The sequence below is a fragment of the Triticum dicoccoides genome, chromosome 4A (genome assembly GCF_002162155.2).
Source record: "Triticum dicoccoides isolate Atlit2015 ecotype Zavitan chromosome 4A, WEW_v2.0, whole genome shotgun sequence".
NCBI classification, from domain to species: Eukaryota; Viridiplantae; Streptophyta; class Magnoliopsida; order Poales; family Poaceae; genus Triticum; species Triticum dicoccoides.
Genome location: NC_041386.1, coordinates 568,881,306 through 568,902,167, shown reverse-complemented (window position 1 = coordinate 568,902,167; position 20,862 = coordinate 568,881,306). Strand labels below are relative to the sequence as shown.

Sequence of the window (20,862 nt, the reverse complement as noted above, 5' to 3'; positions counted from 1 at the left end):
GATCGCACCCACGAGCGCGCACACGCCCAGCAACAAACCCTGGACCCACACGTCAGGAGCGCAGCAGGCGGGTAATCTCTCTGCCCAAGTGCTAACAAAAAGCGTGCTCTCGGCGCAAACAATTCCACCAAGCCCCCTCAGATTCCACATATTCCCGGAACGGTACATGACAGGCTGACCCAACCCAACCACCCGACCGTTGGCCGGCACCGAGTAATTCGGGAGGGCGCGGATGCAAAAACGCCCATCCCATCCCTTCGCCCGCACTCCATCCAGTCCAGCCTGTGCGGCGCTATAAAACGAGCCGAGTGTGGGCAGCGGAAACCCTAAGCAGAGCATCGCAGAGACCGGCGTCTTCGTACTCGCCTCTCTCTCGCGCTTCCGAGCTTTGGCCTCCGTCCTCCCCTCCTCCCCCGATCTCTCCACCAGCGCAGCGTAGCGCCGGCTTCCGCCGCTCCGACCCGCCGCCATGAGGGAGTGCATCTCGATCCACATCGGCCAGGCCGGTATCCAGGTCGGGAACGCGTGCTGGGAGCTCTACTGCCTCGAGCATGGCATTCAGGTACCGATTCGCTCGCTTCCCCAGCTTGTTCTGCCATGCTTCGCGTTAGATCCGCGCTAGATCCGGGGGTTCTGGTGGTTGCTGGGCGTGCTCGGTCGGATTTGGGCGTGGATCTGACTGCGGCTGGTCTGATCTGCGTTTGCTGGAAGGGGAATTCTAGATCTGACGGAATGTAGGGTGCATGAGGTTGCTTCTGTTGGTCTCGGTTGCTTCGCAGACGGTTCGAATTTGAACTTTAGGTGTAGATTTGCTTGTATAGCGCTGCAGTTCACTGGATCCCAGATGGTTCGAATTTGAATTTTAAGGTGTAGATTTACTTGTATAGTGCTGCAGTTCACTTGATCACAGAGCGGTTGCAATTCTGTATGCAATTTTCACCTGCTTCGGGTTGTGTTGTTTGTTCATGTAGTAGATCTGATCAGTGTCCTCTAAATTGAACTCATCGTTCTGAAATTGATAGATAAGAATGTAGATATTGTAGAGGGACATGACCTGTTTGATCTGTTACTTGTTACATTCGACGCTCCCATGACGTAGATCCATTATTATTATGTTGCAAGCATCACCGATTGGCACACACTCGTTTGTTTGAAATGTCCTGTCCTGTACCATTTAGATCTGTTCGAAATCTGCTAGATACGGTGATATCTGTTCATGCATATCGTGTTATATCCTCGCTGGTGTTTCTGGTATGTACATTGCCTGCTCATATGGAAATGCACCTCTAATTTGTTACAATACTTATGTTGCTATGAATTGATCTGTAATGCAAACTGTTTTGTGAATGTTTTCTTGTTCTGTTGCTATGAATTCATCTGTAATTCAAACTGTTTTGTGAATGTTTTCCTGTTCTGTTGCTACAAAATTCAGTATATTTAGCTTCGCACATTTAACACTGTTTAATCCCCCTTGTGCAGCCTGATGGACAGATGCCCGGTGACAAGACCGTTGGGGGAGGTGATGATGCTTTCAACACCTTCTTCAGTGAGACTGGTGCTGGGAAGCATGTCCCCCGCGCGGTCTTTGTTGATCTTGAGCCCACTGTGATTGATGAGGTGAGGACTGGCACTTACCGCCAGCTCTTCCACCCTGAGCAGCTTATCAGTGGCAAGGAGGATGCAGCCAACAACTTTGCCCGTGGTCACTACACCAGTAAGTGCCGTGCTTGTCTTGTGTAGTGCACTCTGTGTGTAATGATACCAATTATCACTGTTGCTGATCATCTGGCTAACTTTTGGTGCCATTTGTGCAGTTGGCAAGGAGATTGTTGACCTATGCCTTGACCGTATCAGGAAGCTTGCAGACAACTGCACTGGTCTCCAGGGGTTCCTTGTCTTCAACGCTGTTGGAGGTGGAACTGGCTCTGGCCTTGGTTCTCTTCTCCTTGAGCGTCTCTCTGTTGACTATGGAAAGAAGTCCAAGCTTGGGTTCACAGTGTACCCATCCCCTCAGGTCTCCACCTCTGTTGTTGAGCCATACAACAGTGTCCTGTCCACCCACTCTCTCCTTGAGCACACTGATGTGGCTGTCCTCCTTGACAATGAGGCCATCTATGACATCTGCCGCCGCTCCCTTGACATTGAGCGCCCAACATACACCAACCTCAATAGGCTCGTTTCTCAGGTATAGCCCTGTTTCTGCTTAGTACATGTTTGTTTTCTGTTTGACGTATGATATATGTTGCACTGTCTAGTCATGTTATATTGGGATCTAATGCATTGTGGAACAACCAATCTGCAGGTCATCTCATCCCTGACTGCTTCCCTGAGGTTTGATGGTGCTCTGAATGTTGATGTGAACGAGTTTCAGACCAACCTGGTGCCCTACCCGAGGATCCACTTCATGCTTTCCTCCTACGCCCCAGTGATCTCAGCTGAGAAGGCTTACCATGAGCAGCTCTCTGTCGCTGAGATCACCAACAGCGCCTTCGAGCCTTCCTCCATGATGGCCAAGTGTGACCCCCGCCACGGCAAGTACATGGCCTGCTGCCTCATGTACCGTGGTGATGTTGTGCCCAAGGATGTCAACGCTGCTGTGGCCACCATCAAGACGAAGCGCACCATCCAGTTTGTGGACTGGTGCCCCACTGGTTTCAAGTGTGGTATCAACTACCAGCCACCCAGCGTCGTCCCAGGCGGCGACCTCGCCAAGGTCCAGAGGGCCGTGTGCATGATCTCCAACTCCACCAGCGTTGTCGAGGTCTTCTCCCGCATCGACCACAAGTTCGACCTGATGTACGCTAAGCGTGCCTTCGTCCACTGGTACGTGGGCGAGGGCATGGAGGAGGGTGAGTTCTCTGAGGCCCGTGAGGATCTTGCTGCCCTGGAGAAGGACTATGAAGAAGTTGGCGCTGAGTTCGACGAGGGCGAGGACGGTGATGAGGGTGATGAGTACTAGAGCAGCTGAGTTTGCGACCTGATGTACGTCAAGCGTGCCTTCGTCTACTACTATCCTGTGATCTGCCCAAGCGGCTTTATCTGTTGTCTGTCTGTTTGAATGTTTGCTGTGTGGTGTTTGGTTTACAACCTGTTGTGTTGTATGAACCTGTGGTATGTTTGAACCTGCTTCGCACCTTGGTCAATATGCATGTTATCTCGTTTGCCTACACCCATAGCCTCTGCTGCTGTCCATCACCATTTCCCTGTTTCAGTATCTGTATTGTTTCTTCGTGTGATTTGGTTGGTGTTGTCGCCTGGATAATCCCTCGTTTATATTGTTTCTTCGTCTTGTGTCGTGCCTCCCTGATATCTGCTGTAGCTTCCTTCCCAGTCAAGTCCTACGCCTGTAACAAGTGAGCTGAACTGCATAGCCGTCTGTAGTCCCTGCATCTGGTCTGAACTAAGTCTCCAACAAAAGTTTGCGTAGAACCTCTGATTGGCACCACCAAAACAGTCATCGTCCCATCTCCAAGCCTATACGTCTAGTGCCTGTAGCTTTCGCTGTCGGTTGTATGGTGATATACCCTTGACCTATTGCTTTCTCTCTTGCGCTTGTACTATGCGGACCTGAAACATGTGCCGTTTTTCCTGGTTGCTTAGTTGTTGTCAAGTACTGAGACTGACCTCCCATAAAGCATTTCTTTCACGTCCGTGCATTTCTCGAGACCCCGACAGTTCAGAGAAATATCAAAGATGCCGCGATGCCCTATTCTTCCATCACGTCGCGTGCTTGCGGAATCGTGAGCACCAGCAAACTTGCCGATCAATACTTTCGGCCATGGACCAATATCCCTGCAGGCAGCCTCTTGTGAAGGTGAAGGTTCACATACGGTGCATCAGCGATCAGTGTGCCGCAGCACATTAGTGTTTCTATGAGAGCTCCACCCAGGCTAGTATTGTATTCCCACGGTTTGTCCCAGCTATGGCTTAGCCTTAGAGGCTAGAGTATAGTTCTTTAGTAGTCACTAATCAGTGTGTCTTGGCATAGTTTAATCGGCATAGTTTAAGCAAGAAACAGGTTTGTTTTGCCTCAGTTCTCATGCTCCTGATTGATCCCCTTCCTATCCGTCCACAAGAATGTGACCTAACTTTGAGAGAGTGGATATGCATGCTTCTTGTTTATGATTGCCCACCTCAGAAAAAGATGAACGGGATGGAGATAGGCATCCTGTGGGCGTGGCGAGGTCAAATCTCCCTGTGCGCCGAGATATTTGTTGTGCCACTCGCTGCTCTTCTCCCGGTCCACAGCCCAGCCCCCCTCCCTGCTCCCAGGGGTACGATGGCAATGCGATGTTGCCATCTGATAAACATGGTGAGTTGGTGCAGCAGTTCCACCTTTTGCTAAATCTCACAGGTTTACCTACCGCCCAACCCTGCGGCCATTTTTTTTTCGAAACGGAGGCAAAAGTTTTGCCTCATCGATGAATTAAGAAGAAGAGAATTGCTCAGTTAATTAACGGAAAACCGGGCCAAAACCAATACAAACATAACACGAACTAACTACTCAGGCGAAAAGAAACTCACAACCGCACAGGCCATTTTTTTGAATATAAGGCGGCAGTATAGAACTAAACCTCCTCGCGTTCAGTAAAAGAACAGGGAAATGACAGGTTTACAGTGTCAGACACTCCCCTTTCCACTCTGAATTCCTCCTTTATTTTCTGAGTGCTGCTACACACACGACGGTTGTGGACGATCTCCGCACGATGAAGCACATCAATCCGTCCATGCGTCGATTCAAAGTGAACCTACACCGTTAAATACTCCATCGTGCGCAGTTTGTCCGGCTATTGTCGTCCACACAGCAGTTTCGTTATTTTCTGGACGGTTTTCCGTTCTTGAAGTCCGGACGGCCGGTTTGCCTCATCATTCTTCATGCGAATCGCATCTGAAGATCTTGATGGCGGTGTGTTGTGGGCCCATAATTTCTCTACGTCTGAAGATCTTATTGTGTGAAACACATGGTGCTGCTCTACGTCTTCTGCCGTCTCATTCTTTGAGATAACTTGCGATAACATCCAGCAGGTCCACGTGAACTTAAAAATCCCTGTCATTTTGTGCAGTCACCTTCACGTCTCTGCAGCAGACCCTTCTTCTTTACCACCAGATGCTCGGGAGAAGGATGTGGGAATCTAATCATTTAAAATCCTATGATCGATATCTCCTGGCGAACAGCTCGCCCTCATCTTACCAGCTACGCCCTCCGTTCCAAATTACTTGTCTTAGATTTGTCTAGATACGAAGGTATCTAGCACTAAAATGAGTCTAGATACATCCGTATCTAGACAAATCAAAGACAAGTAATTCAGAACGGAGGGAGTAGGTTTTTCTTATCTGGATGGTGGTATGTTGCTAAACCCTGAAGCTCCGGAGCACTTCCGTTTCAAGCCATGCCATGCATGATGCTTGGCACCCACGTCACATGCGCGTCAGAGACAACCCGAAGCAGCTGGAGGCGGTAGGGATTAGCACGAGATGTGAGACGGGAGTGGACGAGCCACTTGGGAGGAATTGCAGCTGCAGGGATATTGCAGGTTGCAGCTCTGGTCAACTGTCAATCTTTCATTAGCCGACGGATATGGATTAGCTAGCGTGGTGCTCCTCGTGTAGAGAGATGGGTGTGGACGGATTTGCATGAACCCCCATGGCGACTTTATTCGAAAAACTCCCATGGCGACGGATTTGCATGAACTCGGGGAGGAGACGTCCACGAAATCACGAGAGAAGATCAGAAGAAGCGCTGGCGATTGCTTCTAGGATACCCACCCCGTGGCAGCGGCAGCTTCCTCGTTGAACCTCTTCCGGACAAGCTGGACCCCGAGAGAGGGGATGTTCTGAACCCTGCCGATCAGAAGCCACGGAGACGGAAATTCGGCCCCAAAACAAATTATTTAAGTTTATCTTTTTAAACGAAAATGGGCATGTAGAGAATAGACCCGAGTATGTGCGTTTACACTTTTTTTTTTAACACAGTGCCATACATACGCACATACACTCGCCCCTATTAACTAACGCACGCACACATACCCTACCCTTATGAGCATCTACGAGAGACTGAGCCGTCACATCATCTTGAGATTAATGCAGTCGCTACAGACGCCTTCGCAGTGAAACTTATGAAACTTAAACATGGCCGTGCAAAAATCACAAGTTGGATGTTTTGGCAGTAACTCGCACTGTTTCTTGACCATTTTGGGAATTTTGCATACGATGCAAATGATCATGCTTTAAGTTTCAAAGTTTATCCCCGCAAAAAAAAACAGTTTCAGAGTTTATATGTACATACTTGTGTCCATTATCCACATACATGGTTTTTTACTTTTAAGACTTAAATAATGTGTTTTTAGTGAAATTTCCTGCAGAGATCATACATGCCTAGATTCTACAAATCCGCTCTAGTTCGGTGGGCACCATAATTCAAACGGACGAAAGGCAGTTTCATATGATTATTTTCTAAAAAGGAAAACAAAAGCACATAAGATTACAAATAGCTAAAACCAAACACAATGCTACAAGTTTAATAGTATGTCCAGTGGCGGAGCTTCATTAGATTAGTTGGGCGGGCCATTGTAAAGAGAAAAGCATAGAAAAGAGATGGGCAAGTCAGTTAGCAGGCTAGCTGGGCAGTGTTCTGCCTGAGATGGACGGGCCAAAGCACGGGTTGGCCCCAAGGTAGCTCCGCCACTGAGTATGTCCCATCAAAAGAAAAAAATTCGAGTTATGCTGTCATACCAATAATTGGAGTAAATGATTGTTTGTGCCATCACACAAATCATTTTTCTAGTTTTTCCTAGAAAAAATATTTAGTTTCTTTTGGGCATACCACTAGGTAATTCAACATCGTGCTTCTTTTGGGACATGTTTTACTACAAATCTAGGTACAATGCATACATGACTAGGTTCTAATCATGCATCCATTCTTTATATACATGGTGTTTTTTTCGTATTTTTTGAAACATAAATAATGTATTTATGGCCGAAATTTCATATATGGGATCGTACATGCCTAGGTTCCAATAATCCGCTCTAGTTTTGTGGACAACATAATTCAACTTGACAAAAGGCTCAAATTCATGTCATTATTTTCTAAAAAAGAAAACAAAGGCTTATATGATTACAAATGGCTAAATCCAAATACGGTGTTACATATTTAATATGTTCCATCTTGATTTATGGTGTCATACTGAATAACTGGACTAAATCATAGCTTGTGCCGGTCGCACAACTCAATTTCAATTTGTTCAATTTTTTTCCTGCAAAAAATATGTTTAGTTTCTTCTATGCATAACACTAGGTAATTCAGCGTCGTGCTTCGTTTGGGAGAAGTTCCGCTAGAAACCCGAGCACGACACATAAAAACATTGACACGTTGAGTGCCGATGACTAGAGTCATGGAGATCAAGATCGACGAAGTCAATATAAATGCTTTGCTATTGCTGGAAACATCACCCCACGTTGAAAAAAATATTAACTTTAATGAGACACAAAAAGTTGTTTTAATCCATGGAATCCTATAGATATAACCACTCTCCTAAACCATCCAACCGATGGTTGTTTTTTCCATGAATTTCCATCTTCGACTAGCCACCTTCACTATAGAAAGGTGATCGTGACACTTATATTCACACAGCAAAGTTGTAATGTAAATGCAAATGTATATATTGTCTACTTGACTACTATTTATAATATCACGAGTTTGGTGAATCCAAATGATCTCAACCATCCAATCACCTATGTCCAACGCCTCATGCTATTCCAATAAAACTGAAAATAACATTAATTGTAATTGCTCTCGGAAACATCATTAATTGCATTAATTCTAATTAATCTTGCAAAATGACATTAATTACATAAATATTCTTCGTAATGGCATGCTCTAATGCTTTATATCCCCTCAATCGTACCAAGCCACAACCAATATTTTGAAGAAGGGCGGGTGGAAGAGTCTTCCCACACCGATGTACTCCCTCCGTTCCTAAATACTTGTCTTTCTAGGCATTTCAACAAGTGACTACATACGGAGCAAAATAAGTGAATCTACACTCTAAAATATGTCTACATACATCCGTATGTAGTAGTCATTTGAAATGTCTAGAAAGACAAATATTTAGGAACGGAGGGAGTATATAATTATGGACAGTATGCCTCACCAAACTCCCAAGATCCAGCAAGAGTATGCGGTCAAGCCATCCAAGCAGTGATGCATGCAAGGTGAGATCAGAGTAGTTACGAAGCAACATCGCCTTGACTACCCATATGTCGTGAGCCAGGACCTTGCTGCACTGGGGAGTGAGACCGAAGGGTGCACCACATTCTTTGAGTGGAGAAATGAGGATGCCGCGGTAGGTATTCCAGAATGGACAAACATTAGACAACATTGGCGCAACGAATGGAGAGAGTCGTCACAGTGGGTGGCGACTATGTAAAGCCCCTCGACATGCTATAAAATTGGACGCGCGTTGCACGTGCACATTACTAGTTATATTACGTGTGCGACAGGATGCGTGAGCCATAGTCACTCGAGGGATGCTTAGATACACGCAATCTGGAGGTTTTATTTCACTGCTTTATCCACACATTTCGTTTCGAACCCGCAAAAAATAAAATAAAAGTTAAGGCGTTTCCCTTGTACTTCCTCCGTTTTTATTTACTCCGCATATTAGAGTTGGCTGAAGTCAAATTTATTAAAACTTGACCAAATTTATAGAAAAGAATATAAATATTTACCATAACAAATCTATATGAAGTGGAAGTACATTCAGTAATAAATCTATTGGTACTGATTTATTATTGTATATGTTAATATTTTTATCTATAAACTTTTCAGCTTGACTTTGACCAAACCTAATACGCGGAGTAAAAAAAAACAAAGGGAGTATTTCTGTTGGCTAGCTAAGCAAAGAGAAACCTTAAGCACAAAGAAACTGAGAAAATATTTAACCAAAACAAAGTTGAGAAAAATATCCACATGGAAACACCAAGAAAATAAGCAGAAAAAAGCCAGGGGCAAAACGGTAATCCGGCGACACTTTGTTTCCATGTCCCAAAGGCGAAGTTGCTCCCGTCCTCCACCTACAAATACGCACACGCCCCCCATCCCCGCCTCTCTCTCTCTTCCTCCTCCCCTCTCCCTCTCTCTCTCTCCACACGGCGCCCTCACGCGCACGCACACACATACACCTGTCTCCGCCTCCGCTCCGCTTGTTCCCGAGTGCGCTCGCCGCATTCCGATCCCGCCGGCCAATTGGTTCGGCGCCGGCGCGGGGGCGATGGTGTCGGGCGGGTGCGTGGGGACGGAAGGGGGCGCGGAGCCGGAGGAGTCCGCGGCGGTAGCGGCGGAGGAGCAGGTGATGCCGGCGACGGCGCCCGCGCGCGCCAGGGAGCTGGTGGTCGGGTACGCGCTCACGTCCAAGAAGGCCAAGAGCTTCCTCCAGCCCAAGCTCCGGGGGCTCGCCAGGTACCGACGACGTCGCCTGTAGATTCGTCCGGTCGCGTTTGTTTCGAGTCCATCTAGGTGCGGAGAGATGATTTGTTTGGAAATGCGCCGATTGTTTTTTTGAGATGATTAGCATGTCCTGCATTGGGGGAAAAGCGCTTGGTCAGACGGCCCCTGTTGTTTGTCCTTGTGAGTTGGATGGAACAGGAAAAATTATCCTGTCCAGGTTCTGCACAATTTGGAAGATATACAGCGGAAATTCATGATCCTTCTGGTCACTCCGTAACCAAGAGGAGAACTTACTGAATGATACATATATCGTTTCTTAATGTTATTGCGTTAATTAACACCTCGTTCATTGACCTCTGTTCTTGACTGGAGAAGATTCCGGGCACACGGTCCCCCTTCTTTGCTCTGCTTAGGGACGGAAATGGCTAGTGCTTATTGTTGTCCCACCCACTAATTGTTAGTCTGAGTTAAAGAGATTACAAAGCTGTTGAGCACAAAAGGGAGGGGAATGCTTTAGCTTCAAATAGGATTAAAAGAGGGAAAACGTTTTTGTCAAGTTATAGTCCAAAAGGTGGTGAAAAGGGTTTCTTGATTGATACTCCCGATCGTGATATCCATTAGAGTATCATCTGCTTTGTTTACCTTGCACGGTATGCTTTATAGGCTTTTATTTTTGGTTTATTGTGCATTATGGAGGCTTTCTTGACACCTGCTTCAGTAGTTACCAGCAATTTCAGATAATTTTAAAACACCCATTTATTCAATCAATGAATTGGAGTCTCATTTTTGTGGAATCATTGTGCGCACTGACTGAAATTAGTCTATTCAAGCACGTCTTTGTATTGATGCTGTTTTCTTTGGGATAGGATAGTGACATCGATGCACTCCCGGTCTTATGGTGATATTATATTCGCTTCCAGTAGTGACCCTTTCTTAATTTATTCACTAAACTGTAAATTAAGTAGATCCCTGAACTAATACAGGAAGCTGCCACTGAAATGCACTGTTTTGACATTATTCGAGTAATTGTGTCTAACCTTATTACAAAATGTTCGAGTTATTGACTGGTGTGACCAAGTGTGTATGGTAAGCAACTGCAGGGTTCCAAGTTGGCTTAAATACACCAGAGATCTAGAATATGTCATCAATTTGCAAATTGCAGTTACATGCTCAGTTTTTTTACTTGTCAGCTTGTGCCATCCTCACATCACTAGGACCAGAGCAGGATGTGGATTGCCGAATATGAAAATAGTATAGGTCCAGCATGATAAGATTCTGACAATAGTTAAAGGATCCACATGATTTAACATGTGCATTACCTTTCTATCATGCAAATCAGCACATCACTAATGCTCAGTGTGGACTAAAAATTCATTCTAATATAATTATCATTAAACCAGGTTCATCTATCTTATATAATATTCAATAAAATATAACCTGTAAACATTCATTTCAAGACAATTTACTGCTCATTTATGTTGTCTGGGTACTTATTAACATACAAGAGGTTGGAGACTTTAAATATTTGCATTACTTTAGGTTTAATGCTTTTAAGTTGTAATTTTATAACTTGGATTAATATGTTGAAGTGTTGGCTAGCCGCCAATTGCTTCCGTTGAGCAACTGGTGCTGCAGACTTACTTATTTGTTAGATTTTCCAGATTATTTATTTCTCATCCTTGCAAAATTAATGCAGGAAGAAAGGCATTCAATTTGTTGCAATTGATCAAAAGCTTCCACTGTCAGATCAAGGCCCTTTTGATGTTATTCTGCATAAGGTAGCTATACGGAGTATATTTAGCTCCTACCCATGTATTTTATGTCAAGGGAATGTTATACTTTTAGTATTGTTCTCTGAGATTTCCTTTTTTTTTTGCGAAAAGCATTTTCTTATTCATTGACGACAAAATGATAAAATTGTATTTTCTACAGTTGACTGGAAAGGAGTGGCAACGACGGTTGGAGGTCAGTAGCATACAATATGTTAAAACCACTGTTGAACTTCTCTTTGCGAGACATGTTCAATATCTTTGTAAGACATTTTCAATATGGTTATTTAAATATTATATGCACATTCTGTCCTTTTATCATTTTAAACTTCCGCTGATGGTTTTGCATCATTTTGATAGGAATATAGAGAGACACACCCAGAAGTTACTGTTCTTGACCCACCAGGTGCCATAGAACATTTGCTGAACCGCCAATCTATGCTTCAAGAAGTTTCTAAACTGGACCTTGCGGATTGTCATGGTATTTTTTATGAATTTTCTTCTAATTTATGTTTGGAAGTAACCCATCATCCTTACTATGATTATACAGAAATTCACTTGCCTTTTCTGGTTGAACAAATTAAGTTCATTATATTTGGATTAATCTCGTATTAACATGTTGCAAATACTAGTTCAAGTAATGATATGGGTATGTTAAGCGTATATGATATGCTATTAAATGTAGTATTAGGCAATGTGTTCCACTGTACTGTACATTTGGCTGACGTGAACCCTTTATTCTCTTGTCACCTGAACTATCATATTTTTTGTGACGCTGACCCCTTTACCAATGACTGTTGAAGCTTGTGATCCTTTTTGATTGTTTATCTTTTATCTTTACACACTTAAATTGGCACACTTAAATTGGCAGTAAACTTTTATCTGCTTTCATCGAAAATTCCCTCCACTGTCAGTAGCTTTGATATAATGGGTTGGTTCTTGGAACCTTCTCAAAGGCTGATTTGATCACCATGTGCAGTTGATTTTTGCAGGTAAAGTTGGTGTTCCGAAGCAGCTATTTGTTAACACAGACCCATTGTCAATACCAGCTGCGGTTATGAGGGCTGGGCTATCGCTTCCATTAGGTAAGTCTGCCTTATAAGGGCAGTCTTTCTCTTTTCAGCTACCATAAGGCACTCTGTACTATAGAAACAAAATTCAGGTCTCCATTGCCATCTCTCACAGGTGAATGGACATGCTTTGTCCTCTTGACTTCTGTGAAAATTTTGTACGTGCTAGAGCAAGTGTTCATTTTCCAGCATCTTTCCTCCATTTCTTGCCTGGTTGATCGGTTCATATGATTGTCATGTTAGTTGTAGTATTTACTTCTGTAGCCTGTACATTTGATGGATAGGTAGTAGGTTACAGATAGCTTGAAGGGTACAAATCCAATCCATGGTGAACTAACTGGATTAGGTCTTCTCCGTGTAACCTAATAATAGACAAAATAAAAATGAAGGTCTATTAACATTAGACATTGCTATGCTTTTTGTATGGCTCGATCATTCCAAGGTGTATCTAGGATTTTCTGTAAATCGATTGGAGTGCTCCCTGTTCTTTTTTTTGAGCCGGAATCAGCATTCCGTGTTCTGGATGAGATATAAGCAAATGCATCTTTCAGTCAGAAGAGTAAAATTGCATTTCTCGCCAGATGTTATGTCAGTAGTCGTGAGTTCACCCTTTATGTTCACATCATGCACATAACATAAGTGGGCCTTCTTTAATTTTGATACCACCCCTACAAGCACACCCAAATCCACAAACCTACAAGCACACCCAAATCCACAAAAAGAACAAAAAAAGAGAACCCACAGAAACTGGCACATGTGCAGAAGCTTATGAGGGCACTCCTCGAGCCATAGCTTTCCTCCGGGGCCCTTCCTTTGGACCCATCGATGATTGAGTGAGAGCTCTTTACATCTCTAGGTTCCACTGTGCGGCCTGGACAGAAGGAGCAGCAGTTTGACCCTTTCTAGGGTCTGATTGCATAGGCTGTTTATCCTGAGAATGCTTGACATGGACCTCCTCCTGCATGTCAACTCCACGTGTCACCTGACTGCTTGCGCCACTGACTAGTTTTTCTCTTAACCTGGACTGTACCTGGTTCAAAGCACATAACTAGAGCAAGTTCACTGGTGTTATATACCTTATTTAGATGGCACAACTCGAAATTAGTTACTCAATGCCTGCTCCAGAATGCAATTACTCCAAGTAACGCCGAGTGTTTGACATTGTTGTTTGAAATGAAGTTTAACATAAATTTAAGCTGAGTTAATGTTTACCTGACTGGAGTATTTAATTATTGGCATTACTGGGGTCTGTTTTAAATCTCCTGGCAATTTGTCTTTCCAATATGGCCTGTTAACCACTTATACTGTGTGCAGTGGCGAAGCCTCTGGTGGCGAAGTCTCATGAGTTGTCTCTTGCTTATGACGCAGCTTCCTTGACGAAGCTTGAGCCTCCGTTGGTTCTTCAGGAATTTGTTAACCATGGTATTGTACTTGAATTTTATCTGGTCGTTCCTACGAACATTTTTCCAGTTCTGTATTAACCTTTTGTTTTGTTTCTCTCATTTATAGGCGGCGTCTTATTTAAGGTCTACATTGTTGGGGATGCAATTAGGGTAGTGCGTAGGTTCTCACTGCCTAACGTGGATGAGGGTGATCTGTCAAATAACGCCGGAGTGTTCCGGTTTCCGAGGGTCTCTTGTGCTGCAGCCACTGCGGAGGATGCAGATCTTGACCCGCATGTTGCTGGTAAACTTCCATGGCTTGGGTTCTCTTGTCTTACAGTAATTGTTGGCATGTTGCCGTTCTACATTGATTTCAGAAAGTACATTTGTCAACTGATGTTTTTACATATTGCATCAGAACTTCCTCCAAGGCCACTGCTTGAGATATTGGCAAGAGAGCTGCGCCGCCGACTGGTACCAGAGATTCTTGCACTTGTTAGTTCTGCTTCATTTGATGCCATATGATTAATATCACCTGTATGCCTGATTGACAGGGTCTTAGGCTATTCAACATAGATATGATCAGAGAGCATGGGACAAGGGATCGGTTTTATGTTATAGACATGAACTATTTTCCTGGTATGTGATCAAACTTGTTTCAAGAGTGTCTACTTTATCTGATATCAGTTTGAGCCGTCTTCTGCTTATGAGTTTCGAATAGCACATGGATTTGTTAAAATAAATAAACATTATTACTTCTTGGAGAAGATTGTGGATTATCAGAATCTTACTTTGGGCAGCCAAAAGTCACATGGTTCCTTGTTGCATTCTCAAGAAATGACCGGTCTTGGATACACTGCGAAGTGAGATGTTGACCTCCCATGTCTGGCTGTCAGCTAACTCATTGTGTCAACGCAATCTGGCTAGTAGGTGCAAAATGAGGATAGGACCATTATGGCATTTTTTTCAAGTATATTAGAAATTCCTCAGATAAATCTTTTTTGGTTGCAGGGTATGGTAAGATGCCTGGATACGAGCATGTTTTCACCGACTTCCTGCTGAGCCTAGACCAGCAGAAGGAGTACAAGCGACGACCGGGCTATACCTCGGGCGAGGGCTGAAGAGTCGAGACCGACCAACTTCCCTCTGACCTTTGCCAGTATGTTGTCTCTTCGCATTCGCTGTGTGTACAAATGAATGTGCATATCAGGAGGAGAGGGATCATCAGATCTCATCTGTGGTAGAGTTGGGCATCAGTAGTTGCGATGATAAGGCAGCGAGGACTGTGTTGAACTGTAATTATTAATCCGCATTTTGGCACAACTGTGTTCTCTTCATGTTCTCGAATAATCTTGTTCGGCCTAGCAATGGAATCGAGCGGGTATCCGCACCCACGTCAGGTGTCCCAGAAATCTCAAAGTTATGTAGAACAATCCACGCAATATTTTCCCGCTGACGTGTGGTTGTGCACTGGCGGAGGTCTTGGCTAAAACGCAGACCTGCAACACGGCCGGGTTGCTTTGCTTCTACCGTTTGTGTGAGAAAGAACGGCATGCTACTCGTTCCTAGACTTATCGCGACCGCCTTGACTGCCTATGTCTGAAGCTTCTGTGGTGGCACAATGTTAAGGTACGTGTGAAGCTTCTGTGGTGATTAAGGTGTTAAGGTTTCAGATTGTGTGTAGACTAACGAATTTAGCTAGCTGATCTCTTGAGCATGTCCATGTGGTAGCCGTGACCGTGAGTATTACTTGGCGGGATGCCACTTGCACCCGCCGTGAGTACTTGGTGAATGGTTAATTTCTGCCTGAAATCATTTCCGAATCTAACAGCATATGTTGTGCAAGAGATTTGGACATCTAAATACACTCCGTCCGAAACTTAGACCGGTTGCTAAGATATGGTATATGCTATAGTATTATTAACATATGATGATATAATCTGATTTTTCTAGCCGGATTATCCATTTTTTTAGATACGACTATCGAATTTACCTGTAAAATTTTAACTATTAACTTGTATCACATGAGTGTTATCTTTCTCTATGAGATAGCACATGCTTGTTAGTGTTTTGTTGCGGATTTTTGCTTCCTATGTTCCACTGTTTTTGTGTGTTGAATGTGCATAAGTATTACTACTTGCTCATCTTGTGTATAGTTTCAGTTTAAATATGTTAACTTATACACTGGTTGTATTCTGTACATAAAGGCTGTCTTGGAAGATGTAATTGCGCACATCGGTTAAGTTGTGCTGCAGTTTTTTATTAATGATATGTTCGCCGTGTATGCATGTGCAATATGTGGTTCTGACTTGAGGCTGTTACTCATGTCCGAATCCGACAAAACCGTATCCAAATCCGCACAGGTTTCATCCGTATATTTGTGATTACTTGAAGTGGTTTCATCCCTATATTTGCGATTACTGGAAGTGGAAATATTTAATCGACGAGCTCGTTACAAATGTGTCAGGTTACCATCATTTGTGTTATCATAAGAAGGTGAAATCGTAAGCCATTAGTTCCTAATTAATCTGCACAGTTGACACCCTCGGAAACCGAAACAAACCTGTACCTACAACATACATAGGATCCAACAAGCCAGTTAGTTAGCTCCATCTTAATCATCATCGTGGTCGTCTACTTGGGCTAACCCACCCTACATACACGTATAATTAGGTCGAGATTCATCGACCGTACGTAAGCCACAGATCGGCCGGTAGCTAGCCAAGGCACAAATAAAAGAGAGCCAAAACGCAGCACATCAGCGGCGTCCGCTGGAGCTCCCGTGCCGCTCCTCGATGTGCTCCTGGATGATGGAGCCGGCCACCTCCTGCACCGTGTCGCAGAGCTCCTGGCTCGAGTTGGACGCCTCCTGCGCCGGGTCCTCCATGATCATCTCCATCGGGATCTCGTCGGCGCTGCCCGGGGGCGACTGGCAGTAGGCGTCCAGCAGGTGCTCGTGGATCTCCCGCATCCTCCCGGACTGCTCGTCTTCTCTGTCCAGCTCGATGAAGTCCTGCATGCGGACACCACACACGCCCAACATTTACAGTTTTGCATTTCGTTTTCAAAGAGGAAATGAAGTGCTATGGATGAATGTATGTGTGTATGTGTGTATGATGATGAGACCTGGGCGGAGAAGGAGTTGAAGATGCGGGAGAAGCGCTGCCTGCAGTACTCGTTGAAGAGGATGGTGCCGATGAGGAGCAGGATGGTGAACCCCGTGGAGATCGGCGCCTTCTTGATGGTGAACACGCCCAGCGCGATGATCTGCGTGAGCACCAGGGAGAACACCATGGTGTTGTGCATGATCGGCCACAGCTTCCCTCCCATCTCGTACTTGGGGTAGTACACGTTCAGAATCTGCAAGCATGCATGCATTTCAGAAGAAAATTGTCCGTTCCTTTCATGGATGGATGATCAAGTTATTAACACATGTGCATATACCTGGTTGCGGTACACCAAGTAGCCGAGGCAAAAGTAGACGAGCAAGAAGGGCAGTATGAGAGGCGCCATGATCGAGAACGTGAAGCCGAGCACGTTGAACATGAGGACCTTGGGGACTTCGGTGTGGTAGGGGAAAGAGTAGACGTATTCTGGCTCGTCCTGGTAGCAACATATGAATTTCCTGAAGAAATTGTACACCAGGTTGTACACCTGCAGTATCTCCGAGCATAGACTGAACCAGCCTGATGTGAGGACGTAGGTCATGAAGAACGTTGCCTGCCATGCCCATCCAAACAAAGCACACAATTAACAAACCCATCATCAGTTAGTTAATCCTTAGAACTCCCTCCGATCCAAAATAAGTGTCGCAGTTTTGAACTAAGGCACTAGCTAGAACCTAGAAACCAACCTACCTGCTTTGGCACGAGCTCGGCTAGCATAGACGGCATGTCCTTGGGTCTAGTGAGCACATTCAGCTGGTTGAGCACGGACCCTGATAGCACGTTCACAAAGAAGACATTCCAGATGTTGAAGATGAGAATCTTGGTGCACGCGCTCGTCTTCCTGCCGCTGCGAGAAATCGACCCCTCGATCGCCGAGAAGCGCATCATCAGGGGAGGAACGGTGTACAGGGACAGCAGCAGGACCACGCTGGGGAGGTACCCCGTTACGACTCTCACGCAGAATGACCTGCACCAACAAGGGATTCTTTCTTTCAGGCTCAGGGCATGCATGATGCGACAAGCTCAGTCGTCAGCTGCATGCAAACCTGTTAACAAAGTGAAATCTCTATGATTATTGATTAAGATTCTACTACTTACGTCTTGAGTGCGCCTCTCAGGTTTGGGAACATTTGCTTGAGCTGTTCCAGCTGCATCATGCTTTGAACAAACGCGACGGGTACGATGAAGACAAACATGAAGAAGACACTAGCCGCGAGCGTCGCGATTTTCCGGAGCCAGATCTGCCTGTAGGGTATCCAGAGGTTCGACCAGTAGACGTCGCGCGGCTCCGGCGCCAGATTTGTCACCCATAGCATAGGGTTCGAAGACTGAAGAACTTGGGAGGCCACAATTGCCGCGTAGCGAGTCTTGAAGAACACTATAGCACCTGGGCAGTCCTGTTGGGCAGCAGGACTAGATTTATTTATGAGGAGAGGATGCATAGAAATCGTTCAGACAAAAAAGAATGAGATCATGCAATGTGCTGGTCAAAACTTTAAACATGCAGTAATAGTAGTTTTAACTAGATCAAGTGATAACGATGACCTTTTGAGCCTCGACTACTTCTGGATCAGTGAGGTCTGACTTCTTGGCCTCGACGAACTTGTTGCGGTAAAGCTCAAACGAGGAAGCTTGTACTCCGCAGAGACCACATCTATTCAAGCTAGACCGCATGTTCTGGTCAAATGCCGAAAGTTTTACTCTTACAAATTTCCTGTAAGCCCTCTCGGCACTATCCTGCAAAAACAGAGTTTGAGGAAATGATCTTAAGTAGTCAGTGCAAGATATCCATATATGTATATATAGGGCCTCTTCTGTGTCAAGCTGAATTTGAACGGCAAGTGTAAAAGTAGTGCATACACATTTTACCAGTGCAGCGAAATTGAATCGAACTAACTCAGAAGTGCGAACATGCATCATAGAAATTCGATCATTTTGAAATGTAGAGAACATCAAAACCGTAGACTAGTTTCACAAGAATAAATTTCATAGAGAATAGGTAAATAATTTGAGTTCCAACTAATCATATTTGAAAAGCAGAATTCTTACCACAAAATTCTGCAACTTTCCTTTTCGATAGATCATCTGATGTGACAGGTAACTAGATCCATGATAGTTAAGAAAGAAATTCCTGATGGTGTCATCAAGAAGCTCGTTGTGTGACTTTGGAATCGAGCGAACAAGCACAGCAAAATGACCCGGATTGGGCGTTGATCCAGTGATGTGTGCTAATCTCTTTCTTGAGATATACCTGTACTCCTGCAACATGAAGATGTATAATCAGCTACAGCATATGGTTGCTCTGAACTTTTTTGGGTAAGAATCTTTTGGTAACAAACATGAACAGCATTATATTGTGGACAGGTCTTACTTGGAAAAGAAGAATACAGGCTGAGATTGTTATAACATATAAAGCAGTACAATGCACCCAAAGCCTGTACATAAAAACAAAGGCCGCGTGTCAGTCAGATTATTTGAATTCAGTAACTAAACGTGATCGGGTACAAATAAAGATGCAGCTTACTTGCTTGATCCTTCCTTGAGATTTGCAATGGTGAATACATTGAGCGACTCCGCTGGGACCCGCGTGTGGGCCATTTCTTGGCCATTGTAATTCACAGGGAGCACTCCAAAGACACAGATAAGGGTAGTTATGGAGAAGATGCGTATGCTGCATCAGTCCGCAACAAGCAAAGCAAGCAGGCAGCATGTAATTGTAAGTAAAAGAAACATAGAAACAAGCAAACAATGGTGGTTCGTTCATCAATCAGAGGGAGATGGAATTTGACCTGAAGATGAAGAGGCGCAGGAAGACGACGGAGTCGAGGCCGGCGACGCGTCGGATCTCGTCCTCGGTGCACCAGTACGCCTTGACGAGCCAGCCGGCGGTGGGGAGGAGCCTCTCGAAGGAGAAGTAGTCCACCTGCTGCCGGAACTTCTCCTCGGCGAGCCGCCGGCCGAAGTAGACGCGGAAGTTGTGCGGCTGCTTGCGGAGGATGGAGTAGAGGGACAGATAGAGAATGCACAAGGCGATGTTTATGCCCGCCGAAGTCAGAAGGGCGGAAAATTCCATCCCCTGCCTCCTCTACCTTGTGCTCTTGGATCTCCTGACCATCTACCCATGAAAGAACTGCGCACGCACGCAAACATCTCATTTAGATTCAGTCCACCGGATGATCAATCAATTCTGCACGTTCGATGAATTAATCGACAGCATGCATCTTAAGAATTCTGCTGTACTTGGCGGATTGCATTTTGATCTGCGATCAATCAGTACCAAATGTGATCTTTTGAGATGCGAAATGACACACTGCAATAAATAATTCCCCAAACTGCATGCAATGCAAAGAGATACGGCGTCTAATCAAGAGGCCCGGAGCCAAGCGAGCACGGCGCACGGCGACGGTGGCCGGCCGGAGCGAGGAGGAAATTGAGATGACACGCGCGAGGGAGACTTACGGATCGATCGCGCGTCACATGCAACCGGCCTCTGCCGGATCCAGCAGCGCACCTTGGTGTCGTCAGCGATCGCGCGGAGGAGGAGGCGGCAACGGCGGTGGGTCGCCGGCCGGCCGGTGCCCCTTGGCGACGGCAGCGCGCGGGAGGTGATTGGCGGGGTTGTCGGCGAGGGGAGGGCGGGGCGGAGGCAACCGTGCGCTCGCGGTTGTGATGGGGGGCGCTGCGTCGTTCGCGTCGCGTCGTGCTGCATGCAGCCGCGTGGCGTCTTTGGTTTCTTTCTTGGCGTCGTTTTAGTTTTTTTTGAGGGGATGGTGGTTTCTTCGCGTCCTAATAACGCATAGCGCACCGCAGGCTCCCCTGCCGGCCCGCGATGGCCCGTCACGTCTGATCCAGCAGAGACACATTTTAATGGGCCGGCCCATCTTCTACCTTGGGCCGAAAATCGTCTGTGCTTGACTCCAAAAAAAGGTCCACATGTGTGCTTTGCTCTTGTCTAAAAAAAAGGTGTGCTTTGCTCAAAAGCAAGAGGAGTTCAAAAAGTCTGGACTACAGACAAGAAAAACACATTTT

The 20,862-nt window shown here is 45.3% G+C and overlaps 3 protein-coding genes across 7 annotated transcripts; 2 read left to right on the top strand and 1 right to left on the bottom strand.

Annotated features, from left to right (window-relative positions):
* The first annotated feature begins 318 nt into the window (after positions 1-318).
* On the top strand, positions 319-3,169 carry LOC119286816 (tubulin alpha-3 chain). Its single transcript, XM_037566283.1, has 4 exons — positions 319-562; positions 1,480-1,714; positions 1,815-2,185; positions 2,303-3,169. The coding sequence occupies exons 1-4, from the start codon at positions 470-472 to the stop codon at positions 2,957-2,959; spliced, it is 1,356 nt and encodes a 451-aa protein (XP_037422180.1). The 5' UTR covers positions 319-469; the 3' UTR covers positions 2,960-3,169.
* Positions 3,170-9,101: 5,932 nt separating this feature from the next.
* LOC119286815 (inositol-tetrakisphosphate 1-kinase 3-like) lies at positions 9,102-15,060 on the top strand. Of its 5 annotated transcripts, XR_005140665.1 has the most exons (11): positions 9,103-9,457; positions 11,142-11,223; positions 11,378-11,410; positions 11,575-11,695; positions 12,207-12,299; positions 13,599-13,706; positions 13,794-13,970; positions 14,085-14,140; positions 14,221-14,305; positions 14,502-14,592; positions 14,678-14,818. XR_005140665.1 is itself a non-coding variant. In XM_037566280.1 (10 exons), the coding sequence occupies exons 1-10, from the start codon at positions 9,270-9,272 to the stop codon at positions 14,785-14,787; spliced, it is 999 nt and encodes a 332-aa protein (XP_037422177.1). In that variant the 5' UTR covers positions 9,102-9,269; the 3' UTR covers positions 14,788-15,060. The 5 variants fall into 5 exon arrangements, 4 of the variants coding, with proteins under 4 accessions (XP_037422177.1, XP_037422178.1, XP_037422176.1 ...); XM_037566280.1 differs by lacking the exon at positions 14,502-14,592 and having other exon boundaries at positions 9,102-9,457; positions 13,653-13,706; positions 14,678-15,060; XM_037566281.1 differs by lacking the exon at positions 14,678-14,818 and having other exon boundaries at positions 14,502-14,671.
* A 1,059-nt stretch (positions 15,061-16,119) lies between these two features.
* LOC119289159 (CSC1-like protein RXW8) lies at positions 16,120-20,399 on the bottom strand. The gene is made up of 11 exons (XM_037568558.1): positions 20,293-20,399; positions 19,623-19,963; positions 19,358-19,504; positions 19,205-19,268; positions 18,883-19,092; positions 18,379-18,570; positions 17,932-18,230; positions 17,524-17,800; positions 17,111-17,386; positions 16,793-17,026; positions 16,120-16,679 (listed from the first exon to the last, which is right to left on the bottom strand). The coding sequence occupies exons 2-11, from the start codon at positions 19,904-19,906 to the stop codon at positions 16,425-16,427; spliced, it is 2,238 nt and encodes a 745-aa protein (XP_037424455.1). The 5' UTR covers positions 19,907-19,963; positions 20,293-20,399; the 3' UTR covers positions 16,120-16,424.
* Between the last annotated feature and the right edge of the window lie 463 nt (positions 20,400-20,862).

Excerpts from the sequence above, each read along its gene's own strand:
- LOC119286815 (XM_037566279.1), top strand. The coding sequence starts at position 9,270 with ATGGTGTCGGGCGGGTGCGTGGGGACGGAAGGGGGCGCGGAGCCGGAG. Across the intron at positions 11,224-11,377 it reads TTGATGTTATTCTGCATAAG|TTGACTGGAAAGGAGTGGCA; the intron begins GTAGCTATACGG and ends TATTTTCTACAG. Across the intron at positions 13,707-13,793 it reads TCAGGAATTTGTTAACCATG|GCGGCGTCTTATTTAAGGTC; the intron begins GTATTGTACTTG and ends TCTCATTTATAG.
- LOC119286816 (XM_037566283.1), top strand. The coding sequence starts at position 470 with ATGAGGGAGTGCATCTCGATCCACATCGGCCAGGCCGGTATCCAGGTC. Across the intron at positions 563-1,479 it reads GCCTCGAGCATGGCATTCAG|CCTGATGGACAGATGCCCGG; the intron begins GTACCGATTCGC and ends CCCCTTGTGCAG. Across the intron at positions 2,186-2,302 it reads TCAATAGGCTCGTTTCTCAG|GTCATCTCATCCCTGACTGC; the intron begins GTATAGCCCTGT and ends ACCAATCTGCAG.
- LOC119289159 (XM_037568558.1), bottom strand. The coding sequence starts at position 19,906 with ATGGAATTTTCCGCCCTTCTGACTTCGGCGGGCATAAACATCGCCTTG. Across the intron at positions 19,505-19,622 it reads CTGCGCCTCTTCATCTTCAG|CATACGCATCTTCTCCATAA; the intron begins GTCAAATTCCAT and ends GGACTGATGCAG. Across the intron at positions 17,027-17,110 it reads ACTTGGTGTACCGCAACCAG|ATTCTGAACGTGTACTACCC; the intron begins GTATATGCACAT and ends GCATGCTTGCAG.